This window comes from Coregonus lavaretus (assembly GCF_964263955.1).
Source record: "Coregonus lavaretus genome assembly, chromosome: 25".
NCBI classification, from domain to species: domain Eukaryota; kingdom Metazoa; phylum Chordata; class Actinopteri; order Salmoniformes; family Salmonidae; genus Coregonus; species Coregonus lavaretus.
The window spans coordinates 43,212,925-43,233,181 of NC_140012.1; the positions used below are offsets into that span (position 1 = coordinate 43,212,925).

The window sequence follows — 20,257 nt, forward strand, 5'->3', positions numbered from 1 at the left end:
TGAATTAGATTTTCATAATAGTAACCTAGCACTGATGGTTTGGTTAGCTAAACTAGCAAGTCTGTTTGGTTACCACGGCAACTTTGTAGCTATTTTGCAAATGAACACATTTCTAGCGGCAAATGTGTTAAATTATAGCCGTGGTATAAAAGGGATAATCAACTCAGGACTCTCTGCGTTCTCTGGAAAATAATGCAACTCCGTGGAAGGTTCGTTTCCCTCCACTAGCGTGTCGTGGAACCACATCCGTCGCTATGGGTGGGCCATAGGGGGCCGGGCCCGCCCCCAAAAATGCTTGTGCCCCCCCACTTGAGGGAATGTATTATTAAATATATGTACTGTAGGCTAATAACAATTGTGCCCTGCCCTCCCATGCATTTCATATGCCCCCCTTAAGACTGAGGTCTGGCGACGGGTCTGAGTGGAACGCACCTTCCACGTCGTTCATTCTTTTCCAGAGAACGCATAGAGCCCCAAGCTGATTATCCCTTACATATTGTCTCAATAACACACTGACATTCACAATCTTTGTCAACAATTTCTCATCTCGATGTCTTAGGGTCAGGATATTCCTCCTCACTTCAGTTCAAAATGAAATGCAATACAAATACATAGATGCTCTCCATGATTTGAAGAGAGATTCTTCAACTTGAGTGATGCGCTCTAGAAGGTCACTTTATTCATTCAGTTGTCCACAAGGTGCAACTGACATATGACTATTCCAAAACCCTCCGAAAGACACACATACAGGTCGGAGCAGGGGGCTGCCATACCACCGAGCCTGTGGAGCAGTTGTTGTGTGGGGGGGGGGGGTTAAGTGCCTTGCTCAAGGGCACAATGGCAGGCAATGGCATCTAGGATTTGATACCAGCAACCCTCCTGTTGCCAGCTCACTTCCCACCCGATTTTTCCCATCAGACCCGGGATTCAAACTGGCTAACCTCTAACTGCCAGGCTACCTGCCGCCCATTTACTTTGCATTGTGGGGGATTGTCATGTGGACCGATGCAGACTGTTCAACGTAAAAACAGGTCATTAAAGTAAGTAAACGACCAATCACTTTCTTGGCATCTATCTCTACTTTCAGAACGTCGACAGGAAACAGAATAATAATCTCCAACAATATAAACATCTATAAATAAAACATTCTATCACTCATGTTACAACAACATGAATTGTGTGTTTCATGTGATCGGAAGCTTAACTGATCTAATCCAACTTGCTCAAGCGTGAAATGGAACAAAAAAAAATTGCTGTTTATTTGTGAAAAAAATAAAATGTGCATCTAACCATCTAGTGACCATGTAGCGAGCGTTTTGACGCATCACCGACTAGTCATCCATAACGGACAGCGTTTTGACGCATCACCGACTAGTCATCCATAACGGACAGCGTTTTGACGCATCACCGACTAGTCATCCATAACGGACAGCGACGACGGATAGTTAATCATAACAATATGATCTGGCTTCTGGATATGTCCTGGTTGGCACTTAACACCCTGCTTTTTGAATTGTAACTGAAATCAAGTATATTATTTACGCCCCAGCTAACTACACATTTCACCATGAGGGAGCCATTATAGATATACATATAGATATACATATAGATATACATATAGATATACATGTCCATTTGTGTATTTTTTTAAAAAAGAGACCTGAACGAAAATAAATATTTTAAAAAATAACAAAGAAAGAAAATGACAATGAAGTAAATCTAAACAAGGCAACCTTTCTCACACCCTCCCTCCTCCATTGAACTGGGATGCTCTTACAAACGAGAATAGCTGTCCTTCTTTGGGTTATTGAGAGGATCGGAATTCAATAACACTTAAAAAGTTGGCTTCATGAGGCTCGTGGTTTCTCAAAAAAAAAAAAAAGTGGCTTCAAGGAGAGAGAGAATACTTCCATTGAAATACACAGAGAGCGTTTGTCAGATGTCTGGAGCAGATCTTCAGAGACAGACGGAGAAGAAAGCGAGGGCGGGAGAGCAGCAGGGACGGGCTCACACGTCCACCACCATCTTTTTGTGTATGTCAAGACCACCCACCACCTAGGAGAAGAGAGGAGGAACAGAATCATACAGATAGAATTATTATTCTAGTTCTAATTCCAATTCCAAATCTAATTCCAATTCTAATTCCAAAAGCAGGTTGGAACAGATTGATTCTTAATGCTATCGGCTACATTTGTGGACTTCAAAATCATGCAACATGGTTCTACCTAAGAAAGGCAACTCACTACTAGTATAACTACTGTATCCTGTTAACCCCTTAATACTAGTATAACTACAGTATCCTGTTAACCCCTTAATACTAGTATAACTACTGTATCCTGTTAACCCCTTAATACTAGCATAACTACTGTATCCTGTTAACCCCTTAATACTAGCATAACTACTGTATCCTGGTAACCCCTTAATACTAGTATAACTACTGTATCCTGTTAACCCCTTAATACTAGCATAACTACTGTATCCTGTTAACCCCTTAATACTAGCATAACTACTGTATCCTGTAAACCCCTTAATACTAGTATAACTACTGTATCCTGTTAACCCCTTAATACTAGTATAACTACTGTATCCTGTTAACCCCTTAATACTAGTATAACTACTGTATCCTGTTAACCCCTTAATACTAGTATAACTACTGTATCCTGTTAACCCCTTAATACTAGCATAACTACTGTATCCTGTTAACCCCTTAATACTAGTATAACTACTGTATCCTGTTAACCCCTTAATACTAGTATAACTACTGTATCCTGTTAACCCCTTAATACTAGTATAACTACTGTATCCTGTTAACCCCTTAATACTAGTATAACTACTGTATCCTGTTAACCCCTTAATACTGGCATAACTACTGTATCCTGTTAACCCCTTAATACTAGTATAACTACTGTATCCTGTTAACCCCTTAATACTAGTATAACTACTGTATCCTGTTAACCCCCTTAATACTAGCATAACTACTGTATCCTGTTAACCCCTTAATACTAGTATAACTACTGTATCCTGTTAACCCCTTAATACTAGTATAACTACTGTATCCTGTTAACCCCTTAATACTAGTATAACTACTGTATCCTGTTAACCCCTTAATACTAGTATAACTACTGTATCCTGTTAACCCCTTAATACTAGTATAACTACTGTATCCTGTTAACCCCTTAATACTAGTATAACTACTGTATCCTGTTAACCCCTTAATACTAGAATAACTTAACCCCTTAATACTAGTATAACTACTGTATCCTGTTAACCCCTTAATACTAGTATAACTACTGTATCCTGTTAACCCCTTAATACTAGTATAACTACTGTATCCTGTTAACCCCTTAATACTAGCATAACTACTGTATCCTGTTAACCCCTTAATACTAGCATAACTACTGTATCCTGTTAACCCCTTAATACTAGCATAACTACTGTATCCTGTTAACCCCTTAATACTAGCATAACTACTGTATCCTGTTAACCCCTTAATACTAGCATAACTACTGTATCCTGTTAACCCCTTGTCTTGTCTGTAACACTGTCCTGAACTCTCAGCTATTTTAATGAATGAGTCTCTTCAATTGAAGTCACACAAACCATCCACAACAACCAGCTCAAACCAATTTTATAACCATGGTCCAACCAGCTCAAACCAAAAATAATACTCACACGAGAACAGAGCATTTTAGCGTATGGCTTTAGAGAAACGTGCCAAATATAATAATAATAATAATATGCCATTTTAGCAGACGCTTTTATCCAAAGCGACTTACAGTCATGTGCGCATACATTTTTACGTATGGGTGGTCCCGGGGATGGAACCCACTACCCCTGGCTTTACAAGCGCCGTGCTCTACCAGCTGAGCTACAGAGGACCACAATATATGGCTCATTCAGGAGAGAAACAGAAAACAGAACACTCAGATAGAAACTGCTAGAATCATGCTCTATACACCCCATTCATAATGTTACACTTCACTGAATAAGCCCCTAGTGTGTTAGAGCTGGGCAGGAGAAGCCAGCAAATCAAATCTAAGTTTATTGGTCGCCTACACAGATTTGCAGATGTTATCACAGGTGCAGCAAAATGCTTATGTTTCTAGCTCCAACAGTCGGAGTAATACCTAGCAATACAATAACAATACACACATAATCCCTAAAGTTACAAAATATCAGAACGAGCAATATCAGTGTTTGGAATATATATATATATAAATAGTGTTTATAGTCTCCCGAGTGGTGCAGTGGTCTAAGGCACTGGTCTAAGGCAGTGGTCTAAGGCACTGCATCGCAGTGATCCTGGTTCGAATCCAGGCTCTGTCGTAGCCGGCCGCGACCGGGAGACCCATGGGGCGGCGCACAAGTCGTCCAGGGTAGGGGAGGGAATGGCCGGCAGGGATGTAGAGCATGGCGTTTGCAACGCCAGGGTTGTGGGTTCGATTCCCACGGGGGGCCAGTATGGAAAAAATATAAAAAATAATGTATGCACTCACTAACTGTAAGTCGCTCTGGATAAGAGCGTCTGCTAAATGACGTAAATGTAGACAGTATATGAATAGAAAAGGTGTGTGCAGCAGTAGTTATATAGGATGAGCCTTGACAGTATATACATATGAAGTGGGTAAAACAGTATGTAAACATGATTGAAGTGACCAGTGTTCAATGACTATATATACATTGGGGCAGCAATCTCTAAGGAGTAACCACTGCAGCCCTCCAGAACTATAGTTACCCGCCAATAGGGTTGCACAATTCTGGAAAATGTTCTCAAGCTCCTTCCCTGCTTCTTCCTTTCAGATACCGAGGATCCTCCAACCAGAACCCTTCCCCCGGCCACCAGGACCTCAGACTTACTAAGCAGAACTCTTCGAAGGATATCCTGCCATCTCCGTCCTTGTCTGCGTTGATGATGGTCTTGTCCACGATCTGCTGGAGCTGAGTGTCCTTGAGGTTGTTCCCAACCATCATCTTCAGCACCTGGAAGAGCTCCCCGTTGGAGATGTAGCCATCCTTGTCCATGTCGTAGATCCGGAAGGCGACTGGAGGGGAGGAGAGAGAGGGGTGGAGGGGTGAAGGAGGGAAGGAGGGAGAGAGGGGTGGAGAGAGGGGTGGAGGAGGGAGAGAGGGGTGAAGGAGGGAGAGAGGGGTGGAGAGAGGGGTGGAGGACGGAGAGAGGGGTGGAGGACGGAGAGAGGGGTGGAGTGGGAGGATGCAGGAATGTGTGTGTAAATAAAAAATACTTTAGGTTTTGGGAAAGCCTCATCATTGATGCCATCAGGCATTCTGTTTCTACTTTGGTGACTGGAGGAGGATGGAAGCAGGAACATGTGGAAATAAACAATAAACAACCACAGAGCTTTGGTTTTGTAGTACAGATCGAAGTGGAGATGGATTTGCAGTAGATTTGTCTACTTACACCGAAGCTTTGACTCCTTGTCCCCCTTGACACTGAACTGTGAGACTCCCTCAATGAATTCTGATAGGGGGAGAGATGGAGAGATGGTTTAGAGTTAGACTTTATTTGACTGCCTGTATGTAGCCTGTGCAAGACTTTTTAAATTCACGATGGCAGTGGTCAAATGTAAATGCACTACTTATGCATTCATAAGTTTAATCAAAAATCTCACTTTGTAAACACAACAGCAGACTACTGCAATTGATACTTAGGGCTAAATTCAATCTGATCGCCCCTTTTAGACCACATTCACAGCAAACGCTGCATATGTCAGCTCAATCAGAAATTATCTTTAAACGTCAATCACGCAGATTTATCCGCGGACCGGATTGAATCTAGGCCTAAGGTGATCTAGTTGTGACTGTCCTGTGTTAAATGTTCCTATTGTCTGTGCAGGACAGGTACTGTTAGGCAGAGCAGACAGACTGCCAGGCCTAAGTTCCAACCTTGTGTTAATCATGCAATGTAATGAATGTTGTGTGAAACTCCTGTTCTAGGCCACCCCGGGCCGTTCTCAGAGGAGGACAACAGATCCATTTACCAACACCAGCGTCACATGTCTTGATACTATATATATATTTATTTTTTTTGTTTTGTCATTTAGCAGACGCTCTTATCCAGAGCGACGTACAGGAGCAATTAGGGTTAAGTGCCTTGCTCAAGGGCACCGACAGATGTTTCACCTAGTCGGCTCGAGGATTAGAACCAGCGACCTTTCGGTCACTGGCACAACGCTCTTAACCACTAAGCTACCTGCCGCCCTGATTTCAGCAAGTAAAGCTTAAATCCAAAGACATTGTTAGGCCCAAACATTTCTTCACCAGTAAAACATAAACATTGCATTATAAATTGTTGTGGGTTTAGATAAATGTATCAAATAAATATAAAAATATCATTATGTGTGCATAGCCTATGTTCAATTAACAGAACAACAGAACACCATATATACAATAGAGGGAGGTATGAACATAAATGAATCGCTCTATATATGATTCATTTAACTTAAAGCCTACAGGTATGATGCATTATGATGCCATCATTTTAATGCATTGTAAGACTTGTCATGAGCATGTATGATCCCTGATTATTTAATGTAATAATTAAGATCACTTTAATCATCAATTGTACACAAGGTCCAACTGAACTTTCACTTCTGCTTCATCCCAACCCCTCTGAAAGACAGATATGCATACAGTGGATTCGGAAAGTATTCAGACCCCTTCCCTTTTTCCACATTTTGTTACATTACAACCTTATTCTAAAATTGATAAAATTATTTTTCCCACACAATACCCCATAATGACAAAGTAAAAACAGGTCTTTAGACATTTTTGCAAATGTATTACAAATAAAAGCAGAGATACCTTGTTTACATAAGTATTCAGACCTTTTGCTATGAGACTCGAAATTGAGCTCAGGTGCATCCTGTTTCCATTGATCATCCTTGAGATGTTTCTACAACTTGATTGGAGTCCACCTGTGGTACATTCAATTGATTGGACATGATTTGGAAAGGCACACACCTGTCTATGTAAGGTCCCACAGTTGACAGTGCATGTCAGAGCAAAAACCAAGCCATGAGGTCGAAGGAATTGTCCGTAGAGCTCCGAGACAGGATTGTGTCGAGGCACAGATCTGGGGAAACGTACCATAAAATCGCTGCAGCATTGAAGGTCCCCAAGAACACAGTGGCCTCCATCATTCTTAAATGGGAAGAAGTTTTGAATCACCAAGACTCTTCCTAGAGCTGGCCGCCTGGCCAAACTGAGCAATCGGGGGAGAAGGGCCTTGGTCAGGGAGGTGACCAAAAACCTGATGGTCACTCTGACAGAGCTCCTGAGTTCCTCTGTGGAGATGGGAGAACCTTCCAGAAGGACAACCATCTCTGCAGCACTCCACCAATCAGGCCTTTATGGTAGAGTGGTCAGACGGAAGCCACTCCTCAGTAAAAGGCACATGACAGCCCGCTTGGAGTTGCCAAAAGGCACCTAAAGGACTCTCAGACCATGAGAAACAAGATTCTCTGGTCTGATGAAACCAAGATTGAACTCTTTGGCCTGAATGCCAAGCGTCATGTCTGGAGGAAACCTGGCACCATCCCTACGGTGAAGCATGGTGGTGGCAGAATCATGCTGTGGGGATGTTTTTCAGCGGCAGGGACTGAGAGACTAGTCAGGATCAAGGGAAAGATGAACAGAGCAAAGTACAGAGAGATCCTTGATGAAAACCTGCTCCAGAGCTCTCAGGACCTCAGACTCAGGAGAAGGTTCACCTTCCAACAGGACGACGACCCTAAGCACACAGCCAAGGCAGGAGTGGCTTCGGGACACGTCTCTGAATGTCCTTGAGTGGTCCAGCCAGAGCCCGGACTTGAATCCAAGCTTGTAGCGTCATACCCAAAAAGACTTGAGGCTGTAATCGCTGCCAAAGGTGCTTCAACAACGTGCTGAGTAAAGGGTCTGAATACTTATGTAAATGTTATATTTCAGTGTATTTTTTTTTATACATTTGCAAAAATGTATAAAAACCAGTTTTTGCTTTGTCATTATGGGGTATTGTGTGTAGATTGATGAGGGGAAAAAAACACAATTGAATCCATTTCAGAATAAGGCTGTAACGTAACAAAATGTGGAAAAAGTCAAGAGGACTGAATACTTTCCGAATGCACTGTATATACAGGTTGGAGATGTTGGAACGGGGGACTGCCACACTGGGCGCCGTGGAGCAGTTGTTATGGGTGGTTAAGTGCCTTGCTCAAGGGCACAATGGCAGTCAACGACATCTACGATTTGATACCAGCAACCCTACGGTTGGCAGCTCATTTCCCGCCAGATTTTCCCAGTCAGACCCGGGATTCGAACTAGCTCACCTCTCTAACCACCCTATTATATATAACATATAAAATAATATTCAGCCATTTTAGCATTTAAAGTGGAGAGCACTCTGACTTTAGCCCGGGCGCCCAGTCTGTTCCATATGGAATAGTCTAAACCACAAACGGATCTGGGACAAGGCTACTCTGGTTCTGGCTTACCCTTGAAGTCCACCTCTCCATTTCCATCGGTGTCGAAGATGTCGATGACCCTCTGGACCAGCGGGTTCTGCTGGAGTTCAGGCAGGGACATGAACTCCTCCACGCTGAGAGACCCAGAGTTATCTAGGTCCAGTTTCTTAAACCTCTTTCCCAGACGCTTAATCTCATCAGCATCGACTGGAGGGGACAAAGAGAGACAGAGAGAGAGAGAGAGAGAGAGAGAGAGAGAGAGAGACAGAGAGAGATAGACACAGAGAGAGAGAGAGAGAGAGATAATAAACCAGGGACCAGTTAGGTGAACAGTCCACATTGGGAGCAGAGAGGTTCCATTACAGTCTGGTCATTTAACTGGCAGATGCTCTAATTACATTTTAGTCATTTAGCAGACGCTCTTATCCAGAGCGACTTACAGTTAGTGAGTGCATACATTCTTTTATTTTTTAATACTGGCCCCCTGTGGGAATCAAACCCACAACCCTGGCGTTGCAAACGCCATGCTCTACCAACTGAGCTACATCCCTGCCGGCCATTCCCTCCCCTACCCTGGACGACGCTGGGCCAATTGTGCGCCGCCCCATGGGTCTCCCAGTCGCGGCCGGCTACGACAGAGCCTGGATTCAAACCAGGATCTCTAGTGGCACAGCTAGCACTGCGATGCAGTGCCTTAGACCACTGCGCCACTCGGGAGGTAATCCAGAGGGATTTACAGTCAGTGCATTCAACGAAGGTAGACAAGAGCAAGACAATCACATCTCTCAGTCATTGCAAGTAGAAATGTCCTCAATAAACCAGCAATCTGTAAACAGTATTAACACATGCATGGGTAGATCTATGCTGGTAGGGACCCAGCAAACCCCTGTACCCACACACACATAACACGGTCTAATAGTGGTACGTAGATTATTACCGTCTTCCTCTCCACCTACACAGACCTGATTACAGTGGCATGGAGTTCTGGTTAAAGTCAGACAACGTGTTAGAGGCCATCAGTATGAGCAAGCGGATACAGAGCTGTGGTCCTCTGTAGCTCAGTTGGCAGAGCATGGTGCTTGCAACGCCAGGATAGTGTGTTCAATTCCTGCTGGAACCACCGACACGAAAATGTATGCGCGAATGACTGCAAGTCACTTTGGATAAAAAGCGTCTGCTAAGTGGCTTATATTATGTAAGTTCGATTTGTAACCTCAATCCCCAGCTTGAAATGTCTCCACTCATGGTATAGAATCACTACCTCTCCTATAGTGTCATTGGCTAAGATGTTGTCAAGCAGGCGGTCACGTGTGTTAATGAGAGAGAGAGAGAGAGGATCCATGGTTCAGAGACGTTACTGTTAAGCAAGCCCAGTGTTGCCTGTTCACACAAGATAAAGCGTAGAATTGCTCATCTTGATCATATAATTTATTTACATTGAACGTCCAGAAGCCCTTACTGAAATGCAGTGCACCTGTAGAATCGTCTCATTGATATACGCTAATGATGTCATGGTTGGAGGGGTCTTCTTCCTTAGAGATGATTATTGATCATCTCATACAGCTGGCAACCACAGCAGAACGAGTCCACTGGATGCACCCTCTAGTGTTACTAGGCAACAGGAACCTGCTGCTAGCCCCACATACCAGACACACACAAGCTTCTGGCTTTTCATTCTTTCCTGTGTTTGTCCTGTTCTTTCGGTTGTTGAACAGACCCTTTGTCTTTGTGTTTCTCTTGTTGGGTTTGTTCATCACCCTCCATATCCTGAGTTGGTGTGGGTTTATTTATTTTAGTTTGTCTGATATCAGGCAGGTGGTGTTTAAATGTCTGAAAGGCCAGTCCAGTGGGGGTTTAAACATGGGTTCTGAAAGGCGAGTCCAGTTGGTGTCTCAGTATTCAGCACTAGCTCCAGGTCCAGTGGGTTTCTCAGTATTCACCACTAGCTCCAGGTCCAGTGGGTGTCTCAGTATTCCCCACTAGCTCCAGGTCCAGTGGGTGTCTCAGTATTCACCACTAGCTCCAGGTCCAGTGGGTGTCTCAGTATTCACCACTAGCTCCAGGTCCAGTGGGTGTCTCAGTATTCACCACTAGCTCCAGATCCAGTGGGTGTCTCAGTATTCACCACTAGCTCCAGGTCCAGTGGGTGTCTCAGTATTCACCACTAGCTCCAGGTCCAGTTGGTGTCTCAGCATTCACCACTAGCTCCAGGTCCAGTGGGTGTCTCAGTATTCAGCACTAGCTCCAGATCCAGTGGGTGTCTCAGTATTCACCACTAGCTCCAGGTCCAGTGGGTCTCAGTATTCAGCACTAGCTCCAGATCCAGTGGGTGTCTCAGTATTCAGCACTAGCTCCAGATCCAGTGGGTGTCTCAGTATTCACCACTAGCTCCAGATCCAGTGGGTCTCTCAGTATTCACCACTAGCTCCAGGTCCAGTGGGCCAGTATTCACCACTAGCTCCAGGTCCAGTGGGCCAGTATTCACCACTAGCTCCAGGTCCAGTGGGTCAGTATTCACCACTAGCTCCAGGTCCAGTGGGCCAGTATTCACCACTAGCTCCAGGTCCAGTGGGCCAGTATTCACCACTAGCTCCAGGTCCAGTGCGTGTCCATGGTGGGGATTTTTTCAGAACCCATGTAAAAAAATAAAAAACATGTTTTGTTTTGGCTGTCAGTGGTTTATTTGTTAGTTCCCTTTTTTAAACGATTTCTGGTTTCTTATTGGGGAACTTAACAGTGTGTGTGTGTGTACTTTTAAATGGGTAAACAAAATGATGTCTCACTGCACAGCCTTGTAATTATGCTGCCAGGCTAACATATGACACCAACCCCTATTAGCATAATGGCTTTTTTATTGAGCCAATTAGGTGTGTGTGTGTGCGTGCGTGTATGTGTGCGGAGGGATTCTAGTGCAACAGATTTAAGGATAGTGGATCGATAGTGGATCGATAGTGGATAGCACAGCATACTGTGGTTGTGGTATTCATAGTTTGGGTCTTTTTTTTGGGGGGGGGGAAAGATTATTAGGAAAATTAAATGTTATTATGTAAATGTATTTATTAGTTCTAATTTTGAGAGATGAAAATGTAATTCATTATAAGGTCATGTCATTAGTTTTTGGGGTGGGGTGGGGTCGTGAGAAATTCTGGTGAAACAAATTGGGTCCCTGCTGAAAAAGTTTGAATACCACTGCTGTGGGCTTTATACTGTATAGCTCGCTAAAGGGATTCTGTTGTGCAGAAAACTCTACATCAAATCTACATGTGAGGATTTCACCATTCATACAGTACTGCTAGTAATGTCTCCAAATGCATACATTGGACTGTAAGCTACATCATTTTGTAGAACAGTCTGATTACAATAGTTAAAGGCTCATACCTCGAAGGATAGAACTTGTTATAGGTGTGGGTGGCTTGTCCACCTTTATAAAGCTTTGTAATGGAACCACAGGTACAGACACCGAGGCAGAGAGACCGCTCCGACCTCCGACCTCTGAACCTCTGATCCTGTAGATAGCGCTCTGTAACATTGTGTTACTCAGGGGTTTCCTTTAACTTTAAAAAAATAGTACTCTCTCCTTCTATCTCTCACTATATCTCTCTCTCTCTCCATATCGCCTTCCCCCTCTCTCTCTCTTTCTCTCTCTCTCTCCCGCTGTCTCTCTCGCTCTCGGTCTACATCTCTCTCTCTCTCAAACTCTCTGTCTACATCTCTCTCTCTCCCACTCTCCTTCACCCTCATCTAGGCCAGTGTGTGGAGGGGTCAGAGGTGAATCAGGCCTCTGTGCATTAATGGGATCTGTTATCTGGCCAGTCAGGATGACACTGAAGGCATCCGGTTAATGAATGCTGCCGTGTGTGTGTGTGTGTGTGTGTCGCAGGCTGAGAGATGGAGACATTGTTCAGTATTTATTGCAGTGAGGTCAAGAGAAAACCCCTCCCCTCGACAACCGTTGCTCTGGCTCTGGGAAAGCCCTAGCAACAAGGAACTCCAACAAGCAGGCCATGGTTATTTTTGGAGGCTCAAACAGGCAGAGACAGTTTCAGGCACTGACTGCTTGGCTGTTGCTAGTTCTGTGTGTGGGTGGGTGATTCTCATGAAACCAGTTTTAAACATGTCTGTAGCAAATTGAGTTCCAAAACCATGATGCAACTATCATTCTGAAGACTAAGATGTCTAGTTTTTGGCAAAGTTTCTCATTTTAAATTCATTGTAGATTTTCGCCTGAATTTTGTAAATTTCCACCCCAAATTCTCATTACCGAAATGCGTCCGGATTAAATTCTTGGGTCATTTTATATAATTTTAATTGAGAAAAACCTAACTTATTTCAATAAAACACAAAATATGTTGCTGTAGTTTGTCCATAAATCATACAAATTGTATACTAGTTGAAGTTTACATTAAATTATAATATTTATTAAGTAAAAACACCTTTCAAGTTAGTGTAAAAACTCCAATCAGTTTTTAAATAAAGTTTTATTCACCCATGATGCATCATCTAATTTATTCAATTATATGCCTTCAGAATGAGGTTCTTATTCTCCAACATTCACTTTACCCCTTCTCATCACCGGAACGGCTAAAAAGTTCAAACTGGGAAAAAGTCAGAGGACCATTACCTTCCAGACATGGAGGCATGAATGGGCTTTAGTGATGTGATCAATTGTTTGCTGACTCATAACGGCTGTCTCCTATTGAGCTAAGGGCCTCATATTTCTAAAACACACAGTTTTAGGTTGTAGTTCTGTGTTTGGCCGGGTGTGATTCCCAATCAGAGGCAGCTGTCGCTCGTTGTCTCTGATTGGGGATCATACTTAGGCAGCCTGTTTGCACTCGTTAGTTGTGGGATCTTGTTCCGTGTTAGAGGCTTGTTTTGTGTTTAGCCTGAGGACTTCACGGTTCGTTGTTTTGTTAGTGTGTTTATCGGTGAAATACGCATTTCACGCTGCGCCTTGGTCTGACCCGTCCTTAAACGGACGTGACATATTTCTAAAACACACATTTCTCATTACCACATCATCTTTAGGTCCGTTTCAGTAAAAGGAACCTTAATTTCGGTACTGATAATAAGCTAATTATATTGCATAGTCCATGGGTGTGAGGTGCTGGTAACTTTATGTATTTACTAGGACCACTTCTTAAACCTATTGTATAGAATTTTTGTAAAACAACTGTTATTTGATTAAGTACGGTGTGTATAAATCCCATTTAACTTACTTTAAGCCACAATCTGCAGTTTGTGTTTCGGCAAAGAGTAAAGTTGTCAGCGTGCTTCAGTTTGGCTGGCGGCTAGCGGAAGTTAGCTAAGCGACACCCAATGCGTGTGCTTGCATACTACCTTAAAAATAACTTAGTAGTCAGAATTAATCTAAGATCACTCAAGATATCTGTCATTAATTTTGATGTTTTTTTTTTGTTGCTGAGGAGATCTTAAATCGTGCAATTTTACATCTACAATTAATGTAAAATTTACATCAAAAACTTGTGCATGAAAATGAGTCATCTCTCGTTGAATGACAACAAAGACTTTACTGAAGAATTCCTACAGTTGACCAATCATGGACGAAAGGGCGTACACTTCGACTCCCGAACTTCGGTCGGACTTCAGAAAACATTTTGTGTGCCCGAACAGCCTGAAAAAAAACCTTAACGAAGTCCAGCTGAGAAGCATGCGGATGCCTTAACTCCCCCACTGAAAGGAGGATATCCTCCATTTTGACATGTGTACCTGTTTTAGCACCTACCTATATACTGTTATTTGATATCCCAAGACAGTTTTTGGTCCATATCCCATATATTTAGTTACTTTATAGGCATATTGTGTTATGCTGTTTGCCCATAGGATACCATTCAATCCATAAATACATCTAAAATACCTTACAACCACAAATATCCCAATTCTAATACACCAACATTACATGTAAAGAAAGTCACTTTGTTAAGTGAATTGCAAAATAAATGTTAATAATTCAATACAATTAAAAAAAAAATATATGTGCTATTTTTAACTCTGTAATGAAGGGATTTTCATTAGGGGAGCAATGTTAATTTGGACTTTGGAAAATGTTGCAGTAATGAACATTTTTGTGTTGGTAGTTGTGGAAATTGTGGTAAAATCATAATATCTGATCAAAAAACATAATAATAAGTATGAAACAGATCCTAATCTCAGTGATCCAAGATAAAAAAATAAAAAAAAGTCAAATATCCGTTTCGTGAGAATGACCCGCGTATGTGCGTGTGTGTGTGTGTGTGTGTGTGTGTACACTTGCCTGGTCTCAACAACACCAAACTCACCTCAGTGTCATAACCTTCTGAATCTATTGTATTGGTCGGGATGTGGTGATTGATAAAAGCCTAACTTCATAGCTTTGTCTTTGGGTGAAGTTGACATAGCAGCTGCAGTCAGCGAGGCTCATTAACTAATGAACTTCAGGGGTTTAACTAAAGCATCCGAAGCAGCTCACACATTCAATGTCATGTGACCCACAACCTTGGTTCAGCCAGCCGCAGGCCCCAGCCAGCCGCAGGCCCCAGCCAGCCGCAGGCCCCAGCCAGCCGCAGGCCCCAGTCAGCCGCAGGCCCCAGCCAGCCGCAGGCCCCAGCCAGCAGAGAGAGGAGAGCTCCTTGACTAAAAGATGCTACACATTTAGCTCAGTGGGTTAGCCATTAGCTCACGATGGATATTGGAGCTGGGGTAAGAGGTTCAATTTCCAACGCTTTTAAAATCCTTGAGGGAAGCGATCGAGTGTGGGGAGGAGGAGGAAGAAGAGTAATTGGGCTGAGGGCTAGTCACGAGAGTATCTGTCTGTCTGTCTGTCTGTCTGCCTGCCTGCCTGCATGTCTGTCTGTCTGTCTGTCTGTCTGTCTGTCTGTATGAACAGGGTAATGGTGGAGCTTCAACCGTATTGCAAACAAACATCTTCCATATCTGCAAACATCAAAGAGTTGGTGCCAAGGAGAAGGGGTAGGGAGAGAATTGAGACCATCAGTGTCTGTCTGTCTCTATTTCTGTGTGTCTGTCTGTCTTCCTCTATTTGTGGCTTTCTTTTTTTCTCCCTGTCTGTCTGATGAGTTGAACAGCTGTTGATAGGGAGAAGAGAGGAGGGTTGGGGGGAGGAGCATGGTCTGTGGGGAGAGGAAGGGTGGCGGGTCCTTGCGGAGCTGGAAATATCCCAGACTGGTGAAGTCCTTCCTCAGGCTGCATGCTTGCCCCTGCGTGTCTCCCCTGGCTCCAGCAAAAAGCCTGAGAGAGCTCCTCAATGTAGTCTTAGTCTAATCTACAGTACCAGTCAAAAGTTTTAGAACACCTACTCATTCAAGGGTTTTTCTTAATTTTTACTATTTTCTACATTGTACAATAATAGTGAAGACATCAAAACTATGAAATAACACACATGGAATCATGTAGTAACCAAAAGAAGTGTTAAACAAATCAAAATATATTTTATATTTGAGATTCTTCAAATAGCCACCCTTTGCCTTGATGACAGTTTTGCACACTCTTGGCATTCTCTCAACCAGCTTCATGAAGCAGTAACCTGGAATGCATTTCAATTAACAGCTGTGCCTTCTAAAAAGTTAATTTGTGGAATTTATTTCCTTCTTAATACGTTTGAGCCAATCAGTTGTGTTGTGACAAGGTAGGGGGGTATACAGAAGATAGCCCTATTTGGCAAAAGACCAAGTCCATATTATGGCAAGAACAGCTCAAATAAGCAAAGAGAAACGACAGTCCATCATCACTTTAAGACATGAAGGTCAGTCAATACGGAAAATGTCAAGAACTTTGAAAGTTCAGTCGCAAAAACCATCAAGCGCTATGATGAAACTGGCTCTCATGAGGACCGCCACAGGAACGGAAGACCCAGACTTAAATCTGCTGCAGAGGATAAGTTCATTAGAGTTACCAGCCTCAGAAATTGCAGCCCAAATTAATGCTTCACAGAGTTCAAGTCACAGACACATCTCAACATCAACTGTTCAGAGGGGACTGTGTGAATCAGGCCTTCATGGTCGAATTGCTGCAAAGAATCCACTACTAAAGGACACCAATAAGAAGAAGAGACTTGCTTGGGCCAAGAAACACGAGCAATGGACATTAGACCGGTGGAAATGTGTCCTTTGGTCTGGAGTCCAAATTGGAGATTTTTGGTTCCAACCGCCGTGTCTTTGTGAGACGCGGTGTGGGTGAACGGATGATCTCTGCATGTGTAGTTCCCACCATAAAGCATGGAGGAGGAGGTGTTATGGTGTGGGGGTGCTTTGCTGGTGACACTGTCTGTGATTTATTTAGAATTCAAGGCACACTTAACCAGCATGGCTACCACAGCATTCTGCAGCGATACGCAATCCCATCTGGTTTGGGCTTAGTGGACTATCATTTGTTTTTCAACAGGACAATGACCCAACACACCTCCAGGCTGTGTAAGGGCTATTTGACCAAGAAGGAGAGTGATGGAGTGCTGCATCAGATGACCTGGCCTCCACAACCACCCGGCCTCAACCCAATTGAGATGGTTTGGGATGAGTCGGACCGCAGAGTGAAGGAAAAGCAGCCAACAAGTGCTCCGCATATGTGGGAACTCCTTCAAGACTGTTGGAAAAGCATTCCAGGTGAAGCTGGTTGAGAGAATGCCAAGAGTGTGCAAAGCTGTCATCAAGGCAAAGGGTGGCTATTTGAAGAATCTCAAATGTAAAATATATTTTGTTTTGTTTAACACTTTTTTGGTTACTACATGATTCCATATGTGTTATTTCATAGTTTTGATGTCTTCACTATTATTCTACAATGTAGAAAATAGTCAAAATAAAGAAAAACCCTTGAATGAGTAGGTGTGTCCAAACTGTTGACTGGTAGTGTATATTATTACATACACTGTATATTATTACAGGTTGCTTTTGAGCGTATGAAGCTCTATGATAATGTTGGGTCTGTATTATGAAGCTCTATGATAATGTTGGGTCTGTATTATGAAGCTCTATGATAATGTTGAGTCTGTATTACGAAGCTCTATGATAATGTTGAGTCTGTATTACGAAGCTATATGATAATGTTGTTTCTGTATTACGAAGCTCTATGATAATGTTGAGTCTGTATTATGAAGCTCTATGATAATGTTGAGTCTGTATTGTGAAGCTCTATGATAATGTTGAGTCTGTATTACGAAGCTCTATGATAATGTTGAGTGTGTATTACAAAGCTATATGATAATGTTGAGTCTGTATTATGAAGCTCTATGATAATGTTGAGTCTGTATTACGAAGCTCTATGATAATGTTGAGTCTGTATTGTGAAGCTCTATGATAATGTTGAGTCTGTATTACGAAGCTCTATGATAATGTTGAGTCTGTATTGTGAAGCTCTATGATAATGTTTAGTCTGTATTACGAAGCTCTATGATAATGTTGAGTCTGTATTATGAAGCTCTATGATAATGTTGAGTCTGTATTATGAAGCTCTATGATAATGTTGAGTCTGTATTACGAAGCTCTATGATAATGTTGAGTCTGTATTGTGAAGCTCTATGATAATGTTGAGTCTGTATTATGAAGCTCTATGATAATGTTGAGTCTGTATTACGAAGCTCTATGGTAATGTTGAGTCTGTATTATGAAGCTCTATGATAATGTTGAGTCTGTATTGTGAAGCTCTATGATAATGTTGGCTAGTCTGAGGAAATAGGTAGAGCAAGCAAGCTCAGACAAGCAAAAGTAGGCGAGGGCGGAGGGAGGAGCTGATGAGAAGAGTTTCATTTTCTGACTAAGAATGGCAGTTAATAAATCAAAGACACTTACAGTGCGAGCACATTTCCAGGGGGTAACTTGCTTCATTTCCCTGCAGAGGAGAAACAGGAGACAATAGATGAGAAATACGGGACACAGAGAGGTGAGATGTGCATTCAAGGTAAAACAGAAATACTGGTAAAACGTGGGAAACCTATGAGTGGCGCAGTGGTCTAAGGCACTGCATCGCAGTGCTAACTGTGCCACTAGAGATCCTGGTTCGAATCCAGGCTCTGTCGCAGCCGGCCGCGACCGGGAGACTCATGGGGCGGCGCACAATTGGCCCAGCGTCGTCCAGTGTAGGGGAGGGAATGGCCGGCAGGGATGCAGCTCAGTTGATAGAGCATGGCGTTTGCAACGCCAGGGTTGTGGGTTCAATTCCCACGGGGGGCCAGTATAAAAAATATATATATGTATTCACTAACTGTAAGTCGCTCTGGATAAGAGCGTCTGCTAAATGACTAAAATGTAAATGTGTGTATTTCAGACCGCAGAGACTCTACTGATTTTGTCCACTGCTACTATCTCAAAATGGAGGTTAATACACATCATTGTGTACTGAACAAAAAATATAAAACGCAACATGCAACAATTTCAAAGATTTTACTGAGTCATAGTTGATATAAGGAAATCAGTCAGGGACTGACAGATAGAACACGGGGGTCGGGTTCATTAGGGAACACGGTAGAAAAAAAGGTTTAACAGAAAATTCGCATTTACATTTACGTCATTTGGCAGACGCTCTTATCCAGAGCGACTTACACATTTCTTATCATTCATTATTTTAGCATTTCCCCAAAAGCAGCCTGACAGTAGAAAAGGCAGGGCCTAATTATAGCTTGCTTCACACACATCAACATGCAACCGCTACAAGTCGGTGACATCCGTTAACCCAGCCGCCGCCTGACTTGAGCCCTCATTTTCATACCACACAATGGCTTCTCTCGTTACTATGGGGATGACTCAGGCAAACAGATGAGATCATGATGAACTAATCTCTCATAGTTGTGTTAGTGGGCCACATACAACTTGCAGGGAAGCTCGTAACAATATATGCCATTTAGCAGACGCTTTTATCCAAAGAGACTTGTGTGCATTCATTTTACATATGGGTGGCCCTGGGAATCGAAACCCACAATCCTGTGTGCTGCAAGCACCATGCTCTACCAACTGATCCGTAGCTACAGGTAGGCGAGTGATTGGCTGGGTTCAGACCTGGGTTCAAATACATGTGTACTTGTCATTTAAATACGTATTTTCTGTGCATTTGATTATTCAAAGCCTTCGGTGTAAAATCTGTCACAAACGCCAGCACACATTTTACATTTACATTTTAGTCATTTAGCAGACGCTCTTATCCAGAGCGATTTACAGTTAGTGCATAAATTTTTCATACTAGCCCCCATGTGGGAATCGAACCCACAACCCTGGCGTTGCAAGCGCCATTCTCTACCAACTGAGCTACAGCCACCTGCTCAGTAGTGTACATGATCCCATCTGAAACAGAACAGGCTTTTATTTGGTTTATTACAATGTGGGGCCGGATTCCTCTTTTCTACTTTCTGTCCTGGAACAGAAGGAGAAGCCTACACAGAGACAGCAGGCTCAGAAATACAAAGGGCCACGTCAAATCAAATCAAACTGTATTCGTCACATGCTTTGTAAACAACAGGTGTGGACTAACAGTGAAATGCTTCCTTCCGGGTCCTTCCCAACAATACAGAGAGAAAGAAAATAGAGAAATAATAGAAAAGTAATAATACGTAATAATAAAAGTAATAATAGATACTGATATTATGTTTTTATGGTATAATGATGTCATGTCATAGTACCGTGGGGAACAGGTTAGAGTTACTAGATGAGTGGTTGGGAGACAGAAAGTCTACATTCCATTATGTCAAGGTAGATTAGTGATGTTTAGGATAGCATGAGTGATGTTTAGGATAGCATGAGTGATGGGCAGGTTAGTGACTTGGGGTAAAGAGTGATGAACATCAAAGACAGGGA

General features: G+C 42.8%; 1 protein-coding gene across 1 annotated transcript in view; it reads right to left on the reverse strand.

Annotated features, from left to right (window-relative positions):
- Positions 1 to 612: 612 nt before the first annotated feature.
- Positions 613 to 20,257, reverse strand: part of LOC311100692 (calcineurin subunit B type 1-like) — a 44,362-nt gene continuing 24,717 nt past the window's right edge. Inside the window, exons 2-6 of the mRNA XM_084141648.1 lie at positions 18,263 to 18,302; positions 8,493 to 8,669; positions 5,420 to 5,479; positions 4,858 to 5,042; positions 613 to 2,055 (exon numbers count right to left, since the gene is read on the reverse strand). Coding sequence (XP_083997774.1) covers positions 2,008 to 2,055; positions 4,858 to 5,042; positions 5,420 to 5,479; positions 8,493 to 8,669; positions 18,263 to 18,302 — 510 coding nt within the window. The 3' untranslated portion in view covers positions 613 to 2,007. The remainder of the gene's footprint in view (positions 2,056 to 4,857; positions 5,043 to 5,419; positions 5,480 to 8,492; positions 8,670 to 18,262; positions 18,303 to 20,257) is intronic.